The 24,551-nt window shown below is 41.6% G+C and overlaps 1 protein-coding gene across 1 annotated transcript; it reads left to right on the top strand.

Moving 5' to 3' along the window:
- Positions 1-350: 350 nt before the first annotated feature.
- On the top strand, positions 351-14,942 carry LOC124777862 (greglin-like). Its single transcript, XM_047253397.1, has 3 exons — positions 351-424; positions 6,102-6,275; positions 14,542-14,942. The coding sequence occupies exons 1-3, from the start codon at positions 397-399 to the stop codon at positions 14,733-14,735; spliced, it is 396 nt and encodes a 131-aa protein (XP_047109353.1). The 5' UTR covers positions 351-396; the 3' UTR covers positions 14,736-14,942.
- The last annotated feature ends 9,609 nt before the right edge of the window (positions 14,943-24,551 follow it).

The raw sequence follows: 24,551 nt of genomic DNA, 5'->3' as shown, positions 1-24,551 counted from the left end.
CTCCTTTAGAACCACCAGAAATGTGAAACAATATTTTTGGAGCACTCTGTACATTACCGCCCATTAAAATATTGTCGCCTCCATAATACTTCAGCTCCGTTCTTCTAGTTGAAAATAAAAGAGTTTGTGAGGTGATAAATTTGTACCAAGTACATTATTTCTCAATAAAGTATGTCAGCAATATGTGGTAGTTAGGAATATAGCTACAAGGTTGCAAGACATATATCATCTTGTTTACTGATTTTAGATCTGTCGTCAGGCGCAGTCCGAACATTGCTTACTCTCTGGAAAAGCGTTTGTGATAAGCTTCGCAAACCACAACGGCAACAGCTGAGTAAGACTGTGGCGGTTATAAATGGCGGACGATATCAGGGCTGCGTTGGAACAGCCGCAAAAATGAAAGCTGCTCTCGTGGTTCTTGCTGGTAAGCGCACGCATCTTAATACAATACTTCGCCGTTATCGGAAGCGTTCTTAGTGAACACTTTGATACTACACAGAATGGCAGTATATTCAATTCGTACTTTGTAATGAGTGTGGTGATGTATGATGTACATAAAAGCATGTATTCTCATGGTTTAACAATGTAACAGCTATGTCCGTACTGTATGGTGAAGTACTGGGACGTGTAACTGACCTAGCACTTATTGTCATTGGAAACTAAGTAAACATCTCAGTTTACTCTTAGCTTCATTTTACCCAGTGGTTACATGGAATATCACTTGCTCGATGTCGTTGCACAATTGTATTACTACTGAAGCATTCGTCAGACTCTGAACTTGAGAGTAAAATGAGGTAGTGGTAGTAAGCAATACACAGAAGGCATACATCCTGTGGTTCACAGTTTCCAAACGACTCTCACGCCGCTTAACACTCGTGCTATTTGCCCTTTCCTCCCCATCAAGAGTTAGTGGGTGTGTTGACTCGTTATTTAAGAAACGTGAGCCATATTCTGGAGGACCATGGTTCTAAAGCTGATTCAGCTATCCAGATTTAGGCTCAATGTCATTCTTCTAAATAGCTGACTGCAAGTACACGAAGAGTTCACAAGCCATCCTTGTCCGACCAAGATAGTAATCCGCCCCTAATGACGTGCTCGTCAACGGGTCGAGAAACCATAACAAATCTTGCTAAAATTCCCATTATGTTTGCGTAATGTTCTGTTCACATTTGTTTCGAGAATTTACCGTAGTAAAAGTCCAGTTGGCAGCTGATCCAGAATTTAGGTGAAATACTGTTTTGATAAAGCACTCCCGACCAGTCTATCGTGAGTAATTCTCTTCAACTCCGAATAAAGATACCAACCTATGTACATTGAAACCTCCTTACCATATTCATTCCCTCGTCTTATTGCTCCCTGTAGAATTTGTACCCCTCATTCCCCCCCCCCACCCCCCTTTCCTGCCCTCCCAGCACTCTTCCAAACACGCACACAAACTTCTCTCAATTATCAAACGAGCCAGTTACTGTTGCATCAGGAAGATCCCCCCTCTTACTCACGTTCTTCCATAAATTTCTTTTCTCCTCATTTCATTTCAGCACCTCATTAGATACATATCTACCATTCTTAACTTCAGCATTTTTCTACAACAATACGCTTCAAAAGATTCGGTTCCCTTCTTGTTCAGATGGTTCAAATGGCTCTGAGCCCTATGAGACTTAACGGCTGTGGTCATCAGTCCCCTAGAACTTCGAACTACTTAAACCTAACCTAAGGACATCACACACATCCATGCCCGAGGCAGGATTCGAACCTGCGGCCGTAGCGGTTGCGTGGTTCCAGACTGCAGCGCCTAGAACCGCTCGACCACTCAGGCCGGTTCCCTTCGTTTCTGAATCGCTTATCGTTCACGTTTGACTTCAATACGTGACTACTTTCTAGAGTTTTGTGTTTCATCCACTGCTTTTTTTTGTGGTAATACCCTCCTTTGTAAATGTCGAAACTCTATTTGAAAGTAAAATCTTATGATTCTGATGTCATATGGGGCAAAGGTTTGCCTAAGCAATTACATTTTTTGATAGCTGTTTTTCATTTTTGTCTGTATTTCGCGCCGTAAAACCTTTTTCTCTATCAGCACATTCTACGAAGTTTATTTCTGTAATTATTCACTAGTTCAAATTGGTTCTCAAGCATTTCTCCGTTTCTCTAGTCTAACTCATATTTACTCATCGAAATCACTGGTTTCTCTTTGCATTCCTCTGTGTATCACTCAGTGATAGCGAGCTTGGGGTTTCAGACTGGCCGAACTTATCGCGTCGTATTCCCTTCTGTACTTTAATAATCGTGATTGTTATTGAACACATCTTTGACCATTCTTGAAGCTTCTAACCTCCTCACTGACTATTCAGTGCTACACATTATTTCAGTACTACACATTATTGCCAACCCGTAGAGACTTGTTATATCATAATATTCAGTGCTTCACGCTCTGATGAGGGGTTAGGATGTTTGGGGAAGGAGACCAGATAGCGACGTCATCGGTCTCATCGGATTAGGGAAGGATGGGGAAGGAAGTCGGCCGTGCCCTTTCAGAGGAACCATCCCGGCATTTGCCTGGAGTGATTTAGGGAAATCACCTAAAACCTAAATCAGGATGGCCGGACGCGGGATTGAACCGTCGTCCTCCCGAATGCGAGACCAGTGTCTAACCACTGCGCCACCTCGCTCGGAGCGCTCCGATGACATCACTGATGTATATACTTGTTTATTATCGGTATTTTTCTTTTCTTATATCACGCTGCAACACTGCTCCTCTCCGTAGTTCTGACCTTCGATGTACCTCTGCCTTTCGCTCTACCTTTAATAGAGTCCCCTATCTACCATTTGTAAATAACAACACTTTTCATTTCTTCGAAATCTCTTATAAACATACTATCTCAAGCAGCATTTTTCTCACATCATCTTGTTTTCAGTTTATTAACTTCTGCAGATTTACACTGCCCGCTTTCACATCTTTTAAAATATTCTGTTTCTGACTTCCAGCGAGAAACTAATCTATTTCCTCACTACCTACGATTCTTCATTGCTTATACGTAATTAAGAAGATTAACTTCAGGATGATGAGCTGTCGAGTATTTAAATCTCTTATCTTCGTGTAAAGAATGATGTTCCAGCTATAAGCGGACTTCTCGATGCTTCCTGATTTTGTAGAAAGGTGGCTGCTAAACGTGGCCGAACGATATGTTCAGAGCCTGGAAGTGTCTATTTCATACTATGCACCCGCATATTCTGTACTTGTTGTTACTACTGACATGGCTATAAATTTTCGTGTTCTTTATGTTTCACTTTATTAGTTCTTACTACTTTGAAATACATAACACTTCTGTCATTTTATCCTCCTATTTACAACTCATTTGTTCCTAGCCGAAGATCGGCAGTACAACTAGCATCCTACCAGACATCTTACATAAACGTCGTAGTCATTATGTAAACATGATGCAATGATTTTTACGGACTTTTCGGTCTACATTTCGTTCGCCGTCGATAATTTTTCTGTTGTTAGTGACAATGTTACAACTCTTTCACCGCCAATTAAAACTGTCGTTGTTACTCCAGAAGCTATTGGCAGATAACAATGAAAGTTTGGCACCCCAATCAGCAGTGAATTCGGTGATGAAACCAGAGATATGAAACACTAGATGCTCGAAATAGTACAGGTGCAAGAAATTAAATAACAGAAATTTTAATACAGATTTAATGGAGACTTAGGAATGTAACGTAAACGTGAATCCTAGTGGTGTTAAAGGCGCTGCAGTCTGGAACCACAGGACCGCTACGGTCGCAGGTTCGAATCTTGCCTCGGGCATGGATGTTTGTGATGTCCTTAGGTTAGTTAGGTTTAACTAGTTCTAAGTTCTAGGGGACTAATGACCTTAGCAGTTGAGTCCCATAGTGCTCAGAGCCATTTTTGGAAGATAAATAAACAAATTGAAATAAACAAATTCGGAATTTGTCTTAAATGATTTAGGGGAGCCTCGAAAACGTAAGTACGAGTAGCCAGTCGAGGAATTCAACCACAATCCTCCACGCTCAACTGCACTGTCACACTTCCATCGGTGTACGAAAAGAGGGAAACCACTGTGTAGTGGAAAAAATTTTTGCAGAACGAAGTAGGATTGGAAGACCACCGTGATTACGATATGAAGTAGTGAACCATCATATATAGCACTGAATCAGCGTCAACATGTTTGTCATCCATGTGTCGTTACTGACGAAGCTGCTGTGGAATGTGACATAAGCCATGAATTCACATGCGATGTGCAATGATCACAAGTGCTAGTTGCGATTATGTACCGAACAATAACACAGGAAATGTTCACACATATCATAATTCACTTTCTGTCTACTATAATTATTTCCTGGGGCCTTTGCCCCGCTTCAACGCGGGGTCCCCACCGGTTACTACGGATCTGGTAATGTCAGAGGGGGGCCGGATTCCCTGCCCGTCGCCACTCCGTACCCCCCGGGGGGGACGGAAGTAGTGTATCCCAGCTGTCTACGCCTAGTGTAAGCCGTGAAACAGTGCGAACGGTTTCAAATGTTTGCGAGTCGTGTAACTGAGTCAGGAGATGGGGCCAGTATTCGCTTAGTGGGATGTGGAAAACCGCCTAAAAATCATTTCCAGGATAGTTGACACACCAGCCCTCATCGTTAATCCGCCGGACGGATTCGATCCGGGGCCGGCGCGCCTACCCGAGTGCAGGAAGCATGCAATACTGCTCTCGCCTAACCTGGCGCGTGCACTTTCTGTTTACTATGTATGGCTGTTTATGTGGTATATGATTCCTTGGCGTTAAGACTTGTGACGAAAATTTTAGTTCCTTAGCAAAACAACATTGTAAGACATGTGTACAACGAGAAGTACTTGTACACTGACGTGGTAGAAGTCATGGGACAAGACAAGACAAAATATATGATTGGCAGTGCATTGGCGGGGCTACCATAATAATCGCACGAAGGGAATTAACAGACTTTGTAAGTCAAGAGTGGTAGTTGGAGCCAGATGCGTGGGACATTCCATTTTGGGTATTGTTGGATTAGTATTCCGAAATCCACAGCGTCAGGAGTGTGCCGAGAACACCAGTCTCAGGAATTACCTCTTATCACGGACAACGTAGTGGCCAATGGCCTTCACTTCACGGCCGACAGCAGCGGCTTATGCGTTGACTTGTCAGTGCTGACAGACAAGCAACACTTAATGAGATAAGCGCCGAAATCAGATTGAGACGCTTGTCGAACGTATCTCTTAGGAGATAGTGGCGAAATTTGGCGTTCATGGGCTATGGCAGCAGACGACCGACGCGATTACCTTTGCTAACAACACGACATCGCCTTCAGCGCCTTTCCTTGGCTCGCACCCACTTCCAGCATAGACGCCTGCTCATATGAGTAACGATTTGGTTATTAAGAGCCGATGGTAGGTTTCGAGTGTGGCGCAGACCTCAGGAAGTCATGGATCCAACTTATCAACAGGCCACTGTGAAAACTTGTGGTGGCTCCATATTGGCGGGTGCTGTGTTTGCACGGAATGGACTGAGTCCTCTGGTGCAACTGAACCGATTATTGACTGTAAATGGTTATGTTCGGCTATTTAGAGATCGTTTGCAGGCTGTCCAGAACTTCTTATTTTGTGGATAACAATGCATCATGTCACCGGGCTACAACTCTTCGCTATTGGTTTGAGGAACATTCTGGACAAATCTAGTGAACGAGTTGGCCATCCAGATCGCCCGAAATGAATAACATCTAACTTGTATGCAACGTAATCGAGAGGTCAGGTCGTGGACAAAACCCAGAACTCACAACACTTTCGCAATTATGGACGGCTGTAGAGACAATATGGCTCAATATTTCTTCATGGGGCTTCCAATGACTTGTCGAGTCCATGTCGCATGGAATTGCTGCAGTGCGCCGGGCAGAAAGATGTTCGATGCGATATAAAGAGGTATCCCACGAATTTTGTCTCCACAGTGAACGTTTTAATTAACATTCGTGGACCTCACAACGTAAACCCATTATGGAAGTAACTGTTACCTGCACTGAGAAGTGGTTTGTGATTATAAACGAGCGACAGCTTGATGTTTCTCGCGCCTGCGTTGCAGTTGTCGCCGTGGTGGCGGTGTGCGGCGCGAGGCGGAGGTCGACGACGGCGCGGCCGTGCGAGGACCGCTGCACCCTCGAGTACAGCCCCGTGTGCGTCCGCGACCCGGACGGTGCCTACTACTTGTTCAGCAACGAGTGCTTCCTGAGGGTCTGCAGATGTCGCACCAACATCGGTGAGCAATGTTCTGAAATTAATTTCGTTCCTTACCCATTATTATTCACACACTAGCTTAAGATCTCTGAATTACGGTACACATTCAATTTTCCCTTTTCATTTGCGATTTTTCGTAGGAGATAAAATTGAAAACGAAATTGTTGCTTCGAAGGAAGATATGAAAAATGCCGATATTATCGAGTACACTGTAACTGATAATTTTCTTCTGAGTTCACACCATAGCTTCTCTTAAATTTGGAGAGAATCATCATTCTACCACACAGAATTTAAAACTGTGATATATTCAGCACTACGAGTCTCGGATGTGGCCTATTACGAAGTGCTTCGAAAATAGTAACAACACATCATATTGAAAGGGAAGTTACAACATAAAGACAATTCTACTATACTCGACGCAGTATTTACCTGTAACTCAGATGGACACATCGTCCTCGTTTGGACATAAAAACTCGCGTGTCATGCGTAACTGTGCGTAGTATAGTCGTCAAAATACGTGATTTCATACACAACATGAGTAGAAATATGGGACTGCGAGAGCTATAGCATTAACACACTGTTAAGACGCAACATATAAACAGTAACAACAAGTAGACAAATTTCGTGTTGCATAATAACACAACACATCTATACATAGCTAGATGTGTTATTCTTACACATGTAGAAGTCTGGAAAACCGTACCTGTCGGTCAGAGAGCTCAATTGCAAAGTATCTTACAGTGCTATCTATACTCGAATTCAAAGTATATCTTCTGTCTCCTACTACCAGTAACACGGAAAACGGGATGAAAAACATCTGTATTTACAAAGCATGGTCAAACATATCCACTGATACAGAATACATTTTACACAAATGTCACATCATAGTTCAGAAACAGAAAATTAATGTTTGAACACATATATTCGTTACAATCATAATAAGCGACATTCGTAGCGCCGCGTCTCGATACTAATATCTTGAGAAATAACACTAAAGTGTAAGTGAACGTACACACTTGTCTGTAGTACAAAAGAAGCGTTTGTCAATGGAATAAAAGATACTTAATGGCAGCAGCACATCGTTCTGTAGAATAAAAGACACAGAAAGTCAGCGAAAGTAAAATTTAACGCCAAGGAGCAGTATGTATGCAGTGTTTTAGATCGCACATATAATTACAGGATTTAAATACAGATTTTGTGAATACACGTGTGTGACGTAAGCTTGCTGTTGTCGTAATCTCTGTCGTAGATATCTGCAACGAGACAGATCACTCCTCCTGATTTAGTGTGTAATGAGAAGTTAGGCATTTTTGTTGGTTACTGCTTTATTTGGTCCTTAGCACTATATCCTGATTGGGGGTACTGACATGTTATCGTTGTAAAACACTGACTGGGAACATATTATGTAGATATAAAATTAAAAGCACGACCTATGTAAATCCAGAATTTATCATAAAGTTTGAAGGGAAAATTTAAAATGATAACAAGAACGAAAATCTCACGAAATTTATTGGTACACGTCAAAAAACATCAGTATAACGATAATCTTCTTCTTCAATTTAACTTTTCTTTATAAAGCTACTGAACTTTAAAATCAGATATTCCTTGCAAGAGCATAAATTGATATATTTTATACAGGGTGTTCAAAAAATTCCCGTTACAACCTCTTGGACTTCTACAGGGGAGTGAATACACATTGTTTTGAACATGAACCCATATCCGTAAATGTACCGTTCCAAATCAGATGAGTAACCCGTCCACGTCTGCTGAGGGAAAAAGAAAAGCCTGAGAGATGGTTACCCTCGTATGTAATAGGGTACCGGGTGACGTGTACTACGTCAGATGGTCACTTACTGTCACTTATTATCTCTCTTGCTGCGCGACCTGTTCAATGCCTCTGCGTCTCCGATGCAGTAAACGGTTTCAGAATACACAGACATCGTTATTGTGTATGGTGAAGATCAATTTAAAGAAAAAGCTACTATTCGGCTGCATCAAGAAAGCTTTCCGCAACGTACACGCCATTGGACAAACGTTTTGCCTATTACGCAGCGCCTCCGAGACACAGGTGCCCTCACCGTGGGGAGGCGTGGCTGTGGCGCTCCACGGCGACGCTGAACGCCCGATTTTCAAGCTGTACTGCACAGCGTCGAAGAGAAACCGTCAACGAGTTCTCTGACACTTGCACGTGCAGTGGGTGTTAGTCAGTATCGTCTGGGACGTTCTGCGTGAGCAGCAATTACATCCGTACAGAGGGTGCATATTATGGGTCCAGCCGCTTTTCCACAATGCGTTGCCCACTGCATGTGGTTCTCGCATCTCAGCATCGACATACTCGTTTCCACCTCGAGATCTGTTCTCAAATGAATGTAAGCTCACCAGGGAATAGGCTCTGAAACTGCGAAATGGCCATACCTTGGCAGACGAACACACTCGTGCCACGCAGGTTCAGCGATTGCAATACTCGTTTGGTATTAAAGAGTGGGCAGTTATTCTGGAAGGACATATGGCCCAATGACGTGATCGTCCAGAGTAACTGCCCACACTTGAATATGAAACCAGTGTTGCAATCGCAGACCCTGCGTGGCATGGGTGTTTTCGTCTGCCAAGGCATGGCCATTTTGGAATTTCAGCCCCATTCCCTAGTGAACTTTCGTTCATTTGACAACAGATCTGGAGGTGGAAACACGTATGTCGATGCAGTGCAACTAATAATCGCACCACAGATTCTGTCACGCTATTGGAATACACAAATGCGGAATAATCACAAAAATGTTTCGCAGAACGCTGTATAAGTAGATCAGTATATCATGGCATATAAGGACGACCTTACCAAACTCTAAGTACGTTTCACTGTACAGCATGAAAACTGCAATCAGTTTGTATGTATGTTACACGTCCGTCGTGTGCATTCATTCCTGCACATACTTCATTCCTCCTTAAAGAACATCGAATCGTGTGAATACACCTGAGTGTGCACGGATTTCGTCACATATGTGCTTGTTTGCGATAAGTATGGAATACATCAGCGTGTTTAAAGCACCGTATAGGCCGAAATACAAGGGCTTAAAGTCAGGTGATAGGAGAGACTATTCGACCTCTCCAAAACCAATGTATCACCCATCAAACCTTTATGTTAAATACTGCTATACGAGGCGTACAAAATACTGTTTCACGACGACGAGCATAAAGTACATTAGCTGCCTTTTCCAATGCTACTGTGTGACGAATTTGAGACATTGATAATAAGCAGTTTTCTATGAGTCTTTGATTCAGAATTCCTGTCCATACATTGATACTAAAGCTTGTCTGGATGATAACTTGATAAATTGCATCTGTGTAGTTATTTACTATTCCATTCTGTGTGCATCCCAACTCGTCAGCGAGTATAATTCGGATCTACTGTAACACAGCAAGGATTCAGACTATATCGTTCCTGTGCGACGGAACTAACTATCTGTTCTCTTAAAAGGTGAGTGCTACCGGCAGGGAATCTCAAACCGTGTTTACAGAAAGCTTTTGATGCCGTTTCTCACAAGTGGCTTCTAATCAAACGGCGTGTCTATCGAGTGTCGTCTCAATTGTGCGACTTGATTCGTAATTTGCTGTCAGAAAAGTGACAGTTCGCCGTCAATGAAGGAAACTGATCGAGTAAAACGGAAGCTAAATCTGCCCTTCACCAAGGGAGAGTTACCGGCCTTCATAAGTTCCTAATCTACTTTAATGATTTAGTAGACAATGCGAGCAATCATCTTATACTGTTTACGGATGATGCTGTAATTTAGCGCCTAGTAAAGTCAACAGAAGATTAAAACCAATTACAAAATTATTTATACACCATATGTGTATGGAACGAAAAGTAGCAATTGACTACAAATAATAAAAATATGAGGTCATCCACATAAGTACTGAAAGAACTTCGTAGAATTTCGGTTACACGACAAATCACAAAAATCTTAAAATTGTAAATTCAGCTTAATACTTTGGAATAATAGTTACAAACTTAATTTGGAACGATCACACAGATGATGATGTGCTGAGGCTAACCGAAGACTGCTTACAAGATGCAAGATATCCACCAAACAGACTGTCTTCAGTATACTTGTCCTCTGATCAAGTACTGCTGTGCAGTACGAGATCCTTATCAGGACATTGGTGAAGTCCAAGGCAGTGCAGAGGAGAGAGTTTCACGCTATTATAAGTGGTGTCGGGTGTCCAACATTAAAACAAACACGTTCTCCGATGCGATGACAGTTTTTCGCAACATTTCAATCTCCAATTTTCTACCGTAGACGTTAAAATATTTTGTTGACGCCCACTTGCATACGGATTAATGATTATCGTAAAAAGCAAGAGAAATCAGAGCTCCCATGGAGGGATTTAAGCGTTCATTCTTCCCGTGTGCTGTTCGAGAGTGTAACGGTAAGGACATAGTGAGCAAGTGGTTCGATGAGCCCTCTACTAGAAAACTGAACGAGAGTCATGCAGATGTAAAGGTAGTTGTAGATGTAGATGTGGAAGGGAACTGCAAATCGTCAGCTATTCACCTTGAAGTCCGTTAGATGATTTGTGGCGATCTTGTAGCCTCGTAGCCGGGTGACACACCCGTAACATATATTGGTGAATTAATTACTTGAACAGGCGGAACCGCATAAGAGAGTGGTATATGTCTTCAGCTGCCTCAATTCTTCGCACATACTTTTCGCAATAGCCTTCAATTTGTGGCAACAATCTCTCAGCCACAGGCGGAGTGACCGATGTATATGGTTTACCGTGTTCCTTTGTTTTTGTAGCGAATGATCATGTCGCAGGGACTAACTGCTGAATTTTTTTTCCGGATTGAATGCGACGCTGACGATGCTGTGCTGCCTACATGTCTCGTTTCTGTCAATTAATGCTCTACGATAAAATATAACAGAATACCATAATTGCCATTACCGCGTGGAATAATGAGACACCATATCATTGTTAAAGTTGTTCACACTTCACTAAATCACTAACCTTCATCTGATGCCAGCACAACCTCAGACAGGTATGTATGGAATGGGTATAGCAGGAGACAGTTGAAAATCCTGCACGTGACAACAGCATCACAGTCTGAGAGTAAGTACAGAGTAATAAGTAATTAATATCAAAAGGAAGACAACCTACCCCAGTAAGCAGTGATAATTCGCGACCCATGAGCGAGCAAGCTTCAAAAAGCAGTACAAAACTGTTTTCTGAAATCAGGTTGTTTTCCTTCTTTCAAGATGCCAGTAAATCATATTATTTCCAAATCTCTTGTCTGCAAAACCTTATTTTTCCACACCCAAAACCCGATTTTAGAACATAATGTCCGTTCAATGCGATGGCCTTTGTGACATGACTGAGTTAGTTTGTATTCTCGCATGGTACCAGTCTATTAGTTGACGTTGGAGGCAAGGTCTGGCTGCATCAATGTCCTTCCAGCGCCCACGTACTATTTCCCGCGGACAGAATGCTTAATTAGGGGTAATACATGAGACTCGGAAGGTGTGTGATGCAGGCTGCAGGTTCGATGAGGAAGAACAGTCCAACGACGTTTTGTTAGAACCTCTCTGGTGTGCGGACTCGTTTTAGGCCTTGTGTCATGGAGAAGGAGAACTTCGTTTGCATTTTTATGGGGACGAACACGCTAAAACTGTTTGTTAAATGCCGCAGGACCACAGCTGTACGGCGGGAAGGCATGCGGGAGATCGGACGGCTTTTTGCGACCTTGTTGCAGTGATAATGGACGCCTGGACGCCTGGGTCAGGGGCTCACCGTGATTTTGTTCACTGCCAAGTCTGCGTAGATATTCTGCAAGCGCATATGTATATGCGTCAAAAGGAAATCAATGACAGCCCTCTGATTGCAACGCATCTTCGTTACAGACGCCACCCATCGGAATTTCATTAGCTGATGAGGGAATATTCCACGATATTCCACAGCAAGTTCCGTAATTTAGCAACCGAAATTGGCCGAGAAAGTGTTGCTACTCATTGAACGCTTCTCGTAGAACAGTAAATTTCTAAAAACGTATTTGATCCCGAACAGAAGTTTCTAAAACTTTTTCCTGGTTTTGGTGTGTACTAAATCCTGTAGGCATAGAGAACGCTTCTTGAAGCTCATGCAATAACGTGTCTATGAAGCACTGCGGTGGAGAACTGCAATTGGTGTGTTATTACTAAGAGTTCCGCGCAGCTCCGTTTCATGAACCGGATAAACTGCCATAAAGCGCTTGTGTGAGATCATGCCCCCTATATGCGAAACGTGTGTGGCAGGTATGACTTGAAGCATATCTTCTAGGAAGGTGTGCTGAAAAGTAATGCCTCCGAATTTCTTACGTGAAAACTCTTGACGGTTTGTAAATAAAACAAATGTAACTAGCATTCTTACACCATTCTTCTTCTTAGCTACACATTTGCAGCCCGCCGCTTTAGAGCTCCCAATTGTAGTATGGAAATTGGCGGATATGACGTAACTTTGTCAGGGGATGAGTAACAGCGTTTTGTAACCGAGTTAATAGTTTTAAGAGTTCGTCTGTCCATGCAGCATAGTCACCACGACGGCGCCAGACCACACACAACTGTTTCCAAAACTTAAAGAAAAGCTTCAACGACTTCACTTTGGTGGTGATGAAGCGGTGCAAGCATAGGTGATGCTGTGGCTCCGTCTACATCTATATCTACATGGATGCTCTACAAATCACATTTAGGTGTCTGAGAGAGGGCACATCGAACAACCTTTACAATTCTCTATTATTCCAATCTCTTATAGAGTTCTGATTTCCCTTATTTTGTCCTGGTGATCGTTTCACCCTACGTACGTCGGTGTCAGCAAAACATTTTGGCATTCGGGGAGAAAGTTGGTTATTGGAATTTCGTGAGAAGATGTCCAGCCAAAATCTTGTATCATTTCAGTGACACACTCTCCCATATTTCGCGATAATACGAAACGTTCTGCCCTTCTTTGAATTTTTTCGATGTAGTCCGTCAGTCCTATCTGGTAAGGATCCCACACCGCGCAGAGGACGTACAAGCGTAGCGTAGGCAGTATCCTTAGTAGATCTTTTACTTTTTCTATGTATCCTTCCAATAAAACGCAGTATTTGGTTAGCCTTCCCCACAACAGTTTCTATGTATTCCTTCCAATTTAAATTGTTCGTAAATGAATTTGCTGGGCACTTAGTTGAATTTAACCACCTTTGGATTTGACGGATTTATAGTGTATCCTAAGTGTAACGAATACTTTTTAGTACTCATGTGGATGACCTCACATTTTAGTTATTGACGGTCAATTGCCAATTTTCGCATCATTCAGATATCTTTTCTAAATCGTTTCACAATTTTGTTTTGATTTTCTGATGACTTTAGTAGTCGTTAAACGACAGCGTCATCTGCAAACAACCTAAGACGGCTGCTCAGATTGTCTCCCAAATCGTTTATATAGATAAGAGACAGCAAAGGGCATATAACACTACCTTGGGGAACGCCAGAAATCACTTCTATTTCACTCGATGACTATCCGCCAATTAGTACGAACTGCAACATCTCTGACAGGAAGTCACAAATCCAGTCACATAACTGAGACAATATTCCATAAGCACGCCATTTCACTACAAGCCGCTTGTGTGGTACAATGTCAAACATTCTATAGTGGGGGCATTAATAAACCTGTCGCTCATAATGAGAAACGTGTTCGTATCCAGAACTGCTATGCTGAGAAATAAATATGTAGACGTGAACAATAAAGATGTAGAACTTAGTTTTACTGAATAAGTTTGAAGAGCTTTCACACAAAAATTCGGAGGCATTAGTTTGCAGCTGAGCCTCGAATTAGCTGCTATTCATTTCTTTGTCCTTATAATGATATAATAAGCAACCAGTTGCATGTAATAAATTTAATTTCTTGATCACTCTCATCTTCTTTTTATGGGAGATACTTCCTTGTTCCTCATCTTCACAAGTGTTACCGTCATTTGTTTTCGATACCGTTGTATGACTATCTTATGTGCATAAGTTGTGTCTTCTACTAAGAGTTTCGCTATCTTCTGACCTGAGCCACTAATTGGATTTCATTAAAAAGGTGTAAAACAGGCTGGCAGTATTCTCTCCATGTTTTGTTTATGACCTGGAGAACTGGCGCTCCGAAACATTACTATTGTGAATGAAGTTAGAAATATCTGAAACTTGCACACTGTAAGCCAAATTATCAGAGTTTTGTAAGTGCTGACTTAAATCCTTATGCGGTATATTATAGCTGATGACCTTGTCCCGTTTGCGTTGCAGAGTTCACGAGACTGGACGACCCCGACGAGTGTCCCTCCGACGCAAGGACGAAGTGCCCGGACCAGCTGCGCTCGCCGAGCGACGCCTACGGCGAGAGCGTGGAGGCGCCCGAATCGCGGTCAGACTCCTCCGACTCGTCCGAAGAGGGTGACAGCATCAGGAGGCGCCACGAGCAGCAAGAGCGCTACTTCTGAAGACACCGGGAGCAGCAGGGCCGCGTCTAGTGCAGCAGCTTGGGCGTCACCACTCGATATGTTCCCCACGACAATGTTCCCGCTGCAGTAGTACATTCCACTGCGCCACTAATATCTGAAACACTGTTATGTACCATTGCGTTACTTGTAGTTTTTTCGCATTGAAGAAGCACTGCGACATGCTTTTCATCAGCTGTCTGTCATTTGGAAGTCATATGCTCTTAATGAAAAATTTCTCTTATTTTTTCTAAATTAAAGAAGCTGCTGCGATGCTACATCTCGTTTCTTTTAATTAGTCCTTCCCAGTTTGGAATAGCCTCTTTGGACGTGAAGTATCGGACTTTGGATCCGTAACGATGTTGTATAGTAGCAGTTAACAGCTCAGTAATTACTGTTACATGATGCACGCCACAGAAAAATAGTACAAGTAAGCTACCTCTCGTGAAATACTTGCACCTATCTGCATTCACACTCAAGGACACTGTAAAAATTAAATAACATTAAGATGACTAATATTCAGTAGTTAATTACATGATTGACGTGCACTGCACTGACGGCACAGTGCTCAGTATGGCGCAAGGTCTTTAGTCACAAATGTATGAAACATTTACTTTTCATAAGTGAAAGTGTACAGAAGTTCATGTCTAGAATGTATGTGAAAGACAGTTTTCAGCTGAACGTGATGCGAGAGCTTAACTGTAGCGAATAACACTTTAATTTTATCATACAGAATGAAAGTTATGTTTTCACTGGACTTTATTATACCGCAGTACCTATACTGCTTGGCACTTTACCTTATCAAGTGCGCATTTCACAGCCGGCTGATACATTCGCTACAGGAAGCCCGATTACTGTTTAGAGGCATCCGCTGCGCTAGTTGACTTTACAACGGCTAACTATGGTCTGTACCAACTTCCTTTTGATACTGTTGATTAATAAAGGCCTTCTCGCAAATGTTACGTAGTATTCGGATACACTCACTATTTACGTAATGAAACATGAGAGACCCGTTCCAATAATCAAACAGGTGATTATTCAGATTAATTTATAGCAAAACAAATGGAAAATCCAGATATAGTAATGTGGACCAGCAAATGCTCTAGAAAAATACAAAAAAGATTTGTTCTAAGTAATCCAGTTCGAATAAATTACAAGAACAGTAACCATAGGCCTCTGGTATCTTAGAGAGTACAAGAACTTTGCCATCATAATACTTGAATACGTGATGGTTGTCCCTGGACGTGTACAGAAACTTCCTGGCAAATTAAAACTGTGTGCCGGACCGAGACAGGAACTCGGAACCTTTGCCTTTCACGGGCAAGTGCTGCACCATCTGCCCGGCAGTTTCATATCAGCGCACACTCCCCACATCTCATTCTGGAAGCATCCCCTAGGCTGTGGCTAAGCCATGTCTCCGCAATATCCTTTCTTTCAGGAGTGCTAGTTCTGCAAGGTTCGCAGAGAGCTTCTGTGTAGTTTAGGACGTAGGAGACGGGGTACTGGCAGAAGTAAAGCTGTGAGGACCAGGCAGGAGTCGTGATTGGGTAGCTGAGATGGTAGAACACTTGCCAGCGAAAGGCAGAGTTCGCGAGTTCGAGTCTCGGTTCGGCACACAGTTTTAATCTCCTCGGAAGTTTCATATCAGCGCATACTCCGCTGCAGAGTGAAAATCTCGTTCTGCATATATCACTTTAGTTGCAAAAATCTGAGAACAACTGTGCTTGTAGTAATAAATTTTCTTTATGTAGACGTAAGATAAATACGTAAAATGGCAATATATTCCACGTCACAAGGCTACTTTATATTAAGTTATTATGGAGTTTATTTCTGAAGGAATATAATGATTAATCGTAATTCGCCGAATAACTGTTTTCTGTTTGTCATTACGTAAACTAAATTTGGAAAACAGTGATGCACACGTGACATTAGTTATGAACGATAAGGAGAAAAAATAAAAATCGGATTACGTTTTTAATAGGTGCAACATTCTAAATCTAGATCATTGTCAAGTGAAATTTATGACTAATTTTCGTAGCACAACAATATCACAAGGAAATATGAAAAATATTGTGATACGGACAAATATGGAAAGGTATAAAAATTTGTAAATGCTTCAGTGTAACGCGTAATTAGGTGAGAGAGAAGATACTCATACATAAACTGTAATAAACGTTATCGAAAAGAAGGTGGGACCGCAACCATCGGTTAATGCAGGAAGTTTTCGAAAATCTCGGTTTATTACGAACTGATACTATCCACCTCTCCCCCCTCCCTTAATTATGTGTTGTAGGGACGTTAAACACGACCTTTCCTTGAAATTTATGTCGTACAAATTTCGATGACCAAAGCGAATTTTAAAGAATAGCGATATTTCTTTCCATTAACTATTGAGACATGCTGTAATAAATGAGACAGGGGTATGTTTGATGATGATGATGATGATGATGTTGGTTTGTGGGGCGCACAACATCGAGGTCATCAGAGCCCGTTCAAGTTCCAAATCAGTCCAGTTCCAATCTCGCCATTTCGCAAATGATGATGAGATGATGAGGACAACTCAAACATCCAGTCACCAGGCGGGGAAAATGCCCGACCCGGCCGGGAATCGAGCTTGGGACCCCGTGGTCCAGAAGTAGTAACGCTAGCCACTAGACCACGAGCTGCAGATCTACTAGACTGAAAAAACATGCAGTTCACATGGCCAGGATTCTCCTCAAGGTAAGTCAGTTTCTCAAGTGTACGAGCAGCATTAAACGCTAAAAATCAAATAAAAACAGTCTCGAACGCGTTTTCCGATTTTTATTCGTCAGCTACTAGTTCCGGCACTTTCCTCAGACCATCTTCAGGCTTTTCGCCGCCAATAGCAGGGAACGGCACTGTTTTCATTTGATTTTAGCATTTTATACTGGTCATTGCTTTGCTTCAATTATAGAATGTTTTCTGTATTATGAGATCGGACTTGACGTCGTTATGAGATTACGAATCGCAGTAAACTACCATATAGCTATTTAAGTGAACAAAAGGAGTTATATATTCTATGGCATCTCCAGTGATGACTGATAACTGTAGATCCTACGGTAACCGCTGTTCGCTATGGCATAACAATGCTAGGAGGTGGTGCATAGTCCTAACTATTGTAGGATGCCTGGAAGAACGACTGTACTTCCTGATATTACGTATACGATAACATGTCCAGGGCATCCACGTTTCTTTCTCTTTCAGACTACCATTCTGAGGAGAGTAATATGTACAGTACAAACTTAGTGCTGTCATTTTCATACTATACAGCTACACAAATGCTACGTATCTTCATCCGTTTACTCTCTAAATATACCATAGCATAATGCTACCTTACTGTCTGATTCAATAATTGCATTTATACGTCCTACGATATACATGAAGGTAAACGGATAAGTAAGTTGCTACGAAACTAGGATAAATGTAGGAAGGGAGTGACAGTGTGTGTGGTTTCATATAACAGCTATTCTTAAATTGGCAATAAAATGCAATAATTGTTTATTTTTGTAAGATAATTGAAGCTATAGAGGTACACACTCCTGAAAATTATATTAACATAAGTATCATTCAGTGAAAAAGATTTTTCTATTAAACCAGTAGACAATATCCTCAAATTCTGTTAAGAAAGCTCATGTGGGCTTCATGCTAGCACATTGTTCACTACAGATTAAAAGAATTTATGCGTAATAGAGTGAGTACTGCCACTTGCAAAGATTCTGAAGAAATTGTCCTCAAAATACGAATTTATTGCGTTAAACCACTGTAGCATTCTGATTAAAGACATTGATCAGATGGTTGGCATCTCGTATGGTTCGATTCCTTGAAACAAGAGTATGAAGGAGCTGAGTAGGCTATGAACATCCCATTAGTTAATTCGAAGAAGGGGAAATCAGTACCCAATTTAGAGCAGGAGCCGCTTAAACCAAAGGAGATTGTTGACGACACGTGGGTGACCGGGAGATCCAGAGAGAAAATAGCACTCAAAAAACTTGGATGTTAAAAGTTTCGAAGATAAATAGATACAAAAATGCCGTTTGTGTAGTGAATTTCAGGACAGGGGCTATTTGAATTTATCACATTTCATGGTTCAAATGGCTCTGAGCACTATGGGTCTTAACATCTGTGGTCATCAGTCCCCTAGAACTTAGAACTACTTAAACATAACTAACCTAAGGACATCACACACATCCATGCCCGAGGCAGGATTCGAACCTGCGACCGTAGCAGTCGCGCGGTTCCGGACTGCGCGCCTAGAACCGCTAGACCACCGTGGCCGGCACATTTCATGTTTGTGCTATTTTTTATTACAGAGATATGAGGCCATATTTTTTTTTTAAATGGAACTCTGTATTAAATTTTAGTGTAACATGAAGGGCTTAAAAAGACGGTTTCAAATATGTGTATATCATAATATTTAGGCGAACAGTTTTTGAGACACAGGTATGTTCTCGTTATCGTGTTCGTCCTTCGAAGCGGCGTCGTCGAATGCGACCTTTCCTGTTGTGTAGAGTACATGGTACACGTCGCGAGTCCGTCCTTACACAAACACGCCCATTTACCATACAATAGTAGTACATACTGCGATATTTTGCTCAAAAATTAACTGATGATGTCGCGCAAATATTATTCAGTTATTTGACAACTGCGATACCAAAATAGTAGACGACATACAGTATTATAATACTACAACATGTTAATTCATTTTAAGTAACAGAAATACAAATATAAATGAGGAGGCCCTTATTGGTCACAATTACTTCATATGTATTTGTTTTTATTTGAAAATATTTACTATTGATCACAATACGAAGCAAATATACACAAAGATCCAAAATACATACTGTACATGATACAAAACTTTACTGAAGCATGTGCTCAAAATGCTTCCCCTCTGCTACAATGCACATTTGTAGTCGCCGTTCGAATGATTTGTGAATGGCTGCGAGGGTGTCACCTGAGATATAAGCACACGCTTCGATGATACGTTGCTTCATATCGTCTGGCACAGATGGTATTTCAGCATACACTTTATGTTTTATTTCTTCCCACAGAAAAAAAATCAAGAGGGGTCTGATCAGGAGACCGCGCTGACCACTTTACTTCAGCACGTTGTCTTATCCAACAATCCGGGAACTTTTCATTTAACAGCTCTGTAGCCATACGGGAAGAGTGAGCAGGACAGCCCTCATGTTGGAACCACATGCACTGGCGCGTAATTAGTGGTACCTCTTCCTGCAAAATTGGCAGAAAGTTTCGCAGGAACTGTGGATAGTTATTGCCATTTAATAAACCCGGAATGACGTACGGCCCCACAATGACATTTCCGATGATAACGAACCACAAGTTAACACTCCACGGTTGCTGATGCTGCACCTGTCGAAGCCAATGAGGGTTCTCTATTGACCAGTAATTCATATTATGCAAATTCACATTGCCATGGTTGGTGAAAGACGCTTCATCAGTAAAAAGCAGTAATTGAGAAAACGTTGGATCATCTTGTAGGCGCTGCATAGCAAACCGGCAAAATTCCTGGTGCCGTTCGAAATCCATGCCGGTGACTGCTTGATGGAATGAGAGGTGAAACGGGTGAAATCTATGCCGGTGCAAAATGTGTAGAACACTTCTCTGACTTATACCACATTCCGAGGCGATACGTTGCGGCTAAACAGTAAGGTCGTTTTGTGCCAACGCTGGAACGCCCTCTTTATGAACCTCGTCAGTTGCAGTTTTCGGCCTTGTCCTCTGTATGGCGTTACATGATCCCGATTCAAGTAGTTTCTTGCAAATACGTACAAGAAGCTGGCGGGTAGGACGCTCACATTTAGGATATAGCTCTCATTATCGCTTTATTGCTCTAACAGCATTTCTTCTGCTTTCACCACACACTAGAAGCATATCTAACCTCATCTTTGCTGGTGTACATGTCTGCTCTAAAAAACTGTGACGGAAATGCGATGTCTCATTACCCCAGAAGCACATTTATACCCTTCTCTCCAGCTACCTGGTGCATCATCTTGCGGCATTATCGAGAAGCAGTTCCTCAGTGGTCAACAGGAAAGGTCGCATTTGACAACGCAGCTTGGAAGGACGACACGATACGAGAATATATCTGTCTCATAAACTATTCGCCTAAATATTATGGTATACACATATTTGAACGCGTTTTTTTTAAGCCCATCATGGTACGCTAAATTAAAAAATATCACAACATGAAATGTGATGTATTCAAGGAGCTCCTGTCCCTGCAATTCAGTGTCCAAACGGCATCTTTGTATCTATTACGGTTGGGGAGATACAAGGGGTGTTATGACTTAGCTACCACACCATGTATATTACTTTCGACAGCCAAGAACCATAATCCTTTTGAACAATATGTGATAAATGATGCGAATTTAAGGATGTAGGTATCTTGATGAAACCGCTAAACAACGTTCATAGGAAAATAAAGTTACTGAAATTAGATGACAAGAATCGAAACAGAACGCATTATATCTTGAACCACACTAAAGTCAACAATTACATCATTACGTCAGAATGTCTCTACGCATCAGAAATACTTATTCTGAACTGGAAACAGATAATGCAAACACTTAAAAAACGGAGTGGAAACTTATGAGATTAGTTCAAGATTCTAAATATCAAATTATACACAGATATTGACACAGGCCTTATAGGAGGCTGATTATAATTTTTCCTCAATATAAAGAAAACAAAAACACGCAGAGTTCAAGATGTAACACAAAAACAGAGAACCATAAAGTAGGTTGAGAAGATAAAAAAGATAAATTTCCATCTATAATTCAATAATATCTAGTTGACCAGGAGCTAAAAACGAAGAAAGTTGGATCAATATTGTATGAAGCGATAAAACAACCTAATAGCAAAAGAGCGAAAGAATGATGGGCATGGAATAGAGCCAACCGACGCTCCAAAGTCCTTTCTGCTCTCCTAAATGGGCTCATACGCACTGAAATAAACATAATCCCGGGGATGGTAGGTAAAGTAAATCGGTCTTTCAGAAAGATAAGTGCGTTATGCATTTTGAGCTCTTCGTCTCTCGTTATTTGCTTGAGGTGGACACAGCAATAAATGTGGCTTGCATGTGAGTGACAATGTGAGCTGTCATCAGTGCCAGCATGCCACACTCATTCATCTTTTCTCCCTGGGCGTCAGAGGACAAAAGCCTCCAGTTCGTAGTACGACCCAAGGTCTGCGTGAATGTGATTCTCTGGAAAACGTAATTTTTTTTTCTATAGGTCCTTCTAATACCATAGAAGTTATTGCCTGACACCCTATCATCTGGTCCGTCCTTATAATCAGTGTCTTCTATATATTCCTTTCGTCGCCAGCTTTTCGAGGACTTCCTTATCCCTTACTTTAATAGCCCACCTAATTTTCAACATTCTTCTCTAGTACCACAACTCAGATGCTTCGACTCTCTTCCGTTCCGTTTTCCCTCTAGTCCATGTTTCAGCACCATACAATGCTGTGCTCCAAGCGTACATTCTAAGAAATATCTTCCTCAAATGAAAGAATATATTTGATATTAGTAGATTTCTCGGGACCAGGAACACCCTCTTTCAAAGTGTTAGTCTGTTTTCTGTGTCATCCTTGCTCTGTCCATCATGGGTTATTTGGCGGCCCACGAGCAGAATTCGTGAAGTTCGTCTACTTCTTGACCCCATTTCTGATGTTCAGTTCCACACTGTTCTCATTTCTGTGAAATATAATTACTTTCGTCTTTTTCTTTTTTTTCAATTTACTCTCAAACCGTTTTCTGTACTGATTCGACTATACATTCCATTCAACAGATCCTGTAATTCTTCTGTGCTTTATTGAGGATAACAATGTCATCAGCGAATCTTATCACTGATATCCTTTTACCTTCAATTTTAGTCCCACACTTCAATGTTTCTTTTATTTCCACCATCGTTTCTTCGATGTGTAGACTGAACAGCAGGACTACATACCTGTCATATAACCTCTCTCTTCCGAACACTCTGATCTTGACCTTCCGGTCTTATCAGTCCCTCTCGGTTCTTGTACTTATTGTACATTCATGGTATTTCACTATGACCTGATGCTATTTTTCTCAGATTTCGAACATTTGTACCATTTAACATCGTTCAACGCATTTTGCAGGTCTACGCGTCCTATGAAGTTCTGTTAATTTTGATGGAAGAATAATTTTGGAGATTCCAACGGTTTTTCTATGTGCACACCCCATGTTCATCTCATCCACATCTGTATCTACACTCACGCTCATAAATTAAGGATAATGCTGATACATGGTGAAACAACGCTCTGGTGGGCAGTTTGCGGGTTTAAATCACCTCGGGGTATGACCATGCATTGCATTCGACCTACGGTCGTCGCACGGTGCCGCTGGCAGCGGTCCACACACGCAGAGGTGTGTCAGTGCATGTCAGAGTACGGTGCAGCGAGTAAGTGTGCAGACGTTTTCAGACGTGCTAATGTGACTGTGTGTTGAAAGTGGCTCAAAGAACGCATATTAACCCTAGCATTACCAACGTATTTTTTGTTACATGTAATACCAACGGAGGGGCCTCAAAGGCCCATAAAGAATACCACAATTTATTTTATCATAAATCAAGTTTATTTACTTCTGATACCTCTAATAACAATTCAAAATGCTTAGACATTGTTTTTGCATACTGGATAATAAAAGATGTTATTATAATAGGAATAAAATGAACAAATCACGAGATTCAGTTTATATATTTTTTGGAATAATGTTTCAAAATAGTGTTTTCTTATAAAAACGACTTTTTTAATTCGATACACTACATGAAGCAAACAAAATTTACTGTCTCATTCTGCAATGCATTTTTCACACAACACTGTCTTCCTGCAGTGTTTCCCACAGACGTGTTTGTGGCACTGAGAGCAGGTAACAGTTGACTTTCCCTGCTTGTTGTACTTGATCTTTTTAGATGCAGCTTCTTGGCAGCATAGGTGGCACCGTCCACGTGTTCCTGGTTCTGCTGTTGAGGATGATGGTTCTACAGAGCAGCTGAGCTTCCGTTGTGTGATGCTTTCCATTGCCATTATTACTGGCTTCTGAAGTCCATACAAATTTTGTGCCCGTTTATCTACTTGAGATCTTATTAGTTCGAGACCTAAGTTAGTGATAAAAACTCTTCTGCGGTTTAGCAAATTCTTTTTCCAATTCGGAAAGTTGAGGAGGAAGAGTGAATATGCATTTATTGCTGCTATGTCAATGAGTGTGTAGAAGAGGGACAAAGGCCATCTTCTTTTTGCTGTAGTGTCTTGCCATCTGGTCTATGGTGTCCACGCCTCCCATTGTAGAATTATAAAAAAGATTTATGTTAGTCTTTTTGAGTCTTCATTCAACACCCCTTCTGAGTGAAAAGTTGAAAGCATCAACAGCAGTCGTTTTGGTTTCTCGCGGACTAGCGTTGATGCAAGAGTAACTGGTGGCCTCTGTGTCTGAGGGTCAGTATAAGCAAAGATGGAAGAGTGTTAACTGCGGCCAGTTGTAGTCTTCAGCTCTTCAGGTATGTGTCGTCTGTTAGACTGTAGGGTGCCAACAAGTGTGAGGTGATAATCATTCTATAGAGTCTCAGCAAGCTCCACTGAAGTATAGTACCGATCTGTGGTAACATTACGGCCTGATTTTTCAATAGGTTTTATTAGTCTCTTTACAATTTCCATCGGTCCATTTGAATGCTGTGTATTTCCTGACTTGCCTGTATAGATGTCCATGCTGATCACATATCTAGTCTCAGAATCAGACAGCATTCGAATTAGAATGCC

Source organism: Schistocerca piceifrons, chromosome 2, assembly GCF_021461385.2.
Source record: "Schistocerca piceifrons isolate TAMUIC-IGC-003096 chromosome 2, iqSchPice1.1, whole genome shotgun sequence".
Classification (NCBI taxonomy): Eukaryota; Metazoa; Arthropoda; class Insecta; order Orthoptera; family Acrididae; genus Schistocerca; species Schistocerca piceifrons.
This window is presented reverse-complemented; position numbering and strand designations above follow the sequence as displayed.

Excerpts from the sequence above, each read along its gene's own strand:
- LOC124777862 (XM_047253397.1), top strand. The coding sequence starts at position 397 with ATGAAAGCTGCTCTCGTGGTTCTTGCTG. Across the intron at positions 425-6,101 it reads TGCTCTCGTGGTTCTTGCTG|TTGTCGCCGTGGTGGCGGTG; the intron begins GTAAGCGCACGC and ends CCTGCGTTGCAG. Across the intron at positions 6,276-14,541 it reads CAGATGTCGCACCAACATCG|AGTTCACGAGACTGGACGAC; the intron begins GTGAGCAATGTT and ends TTTGCGTTGCAG.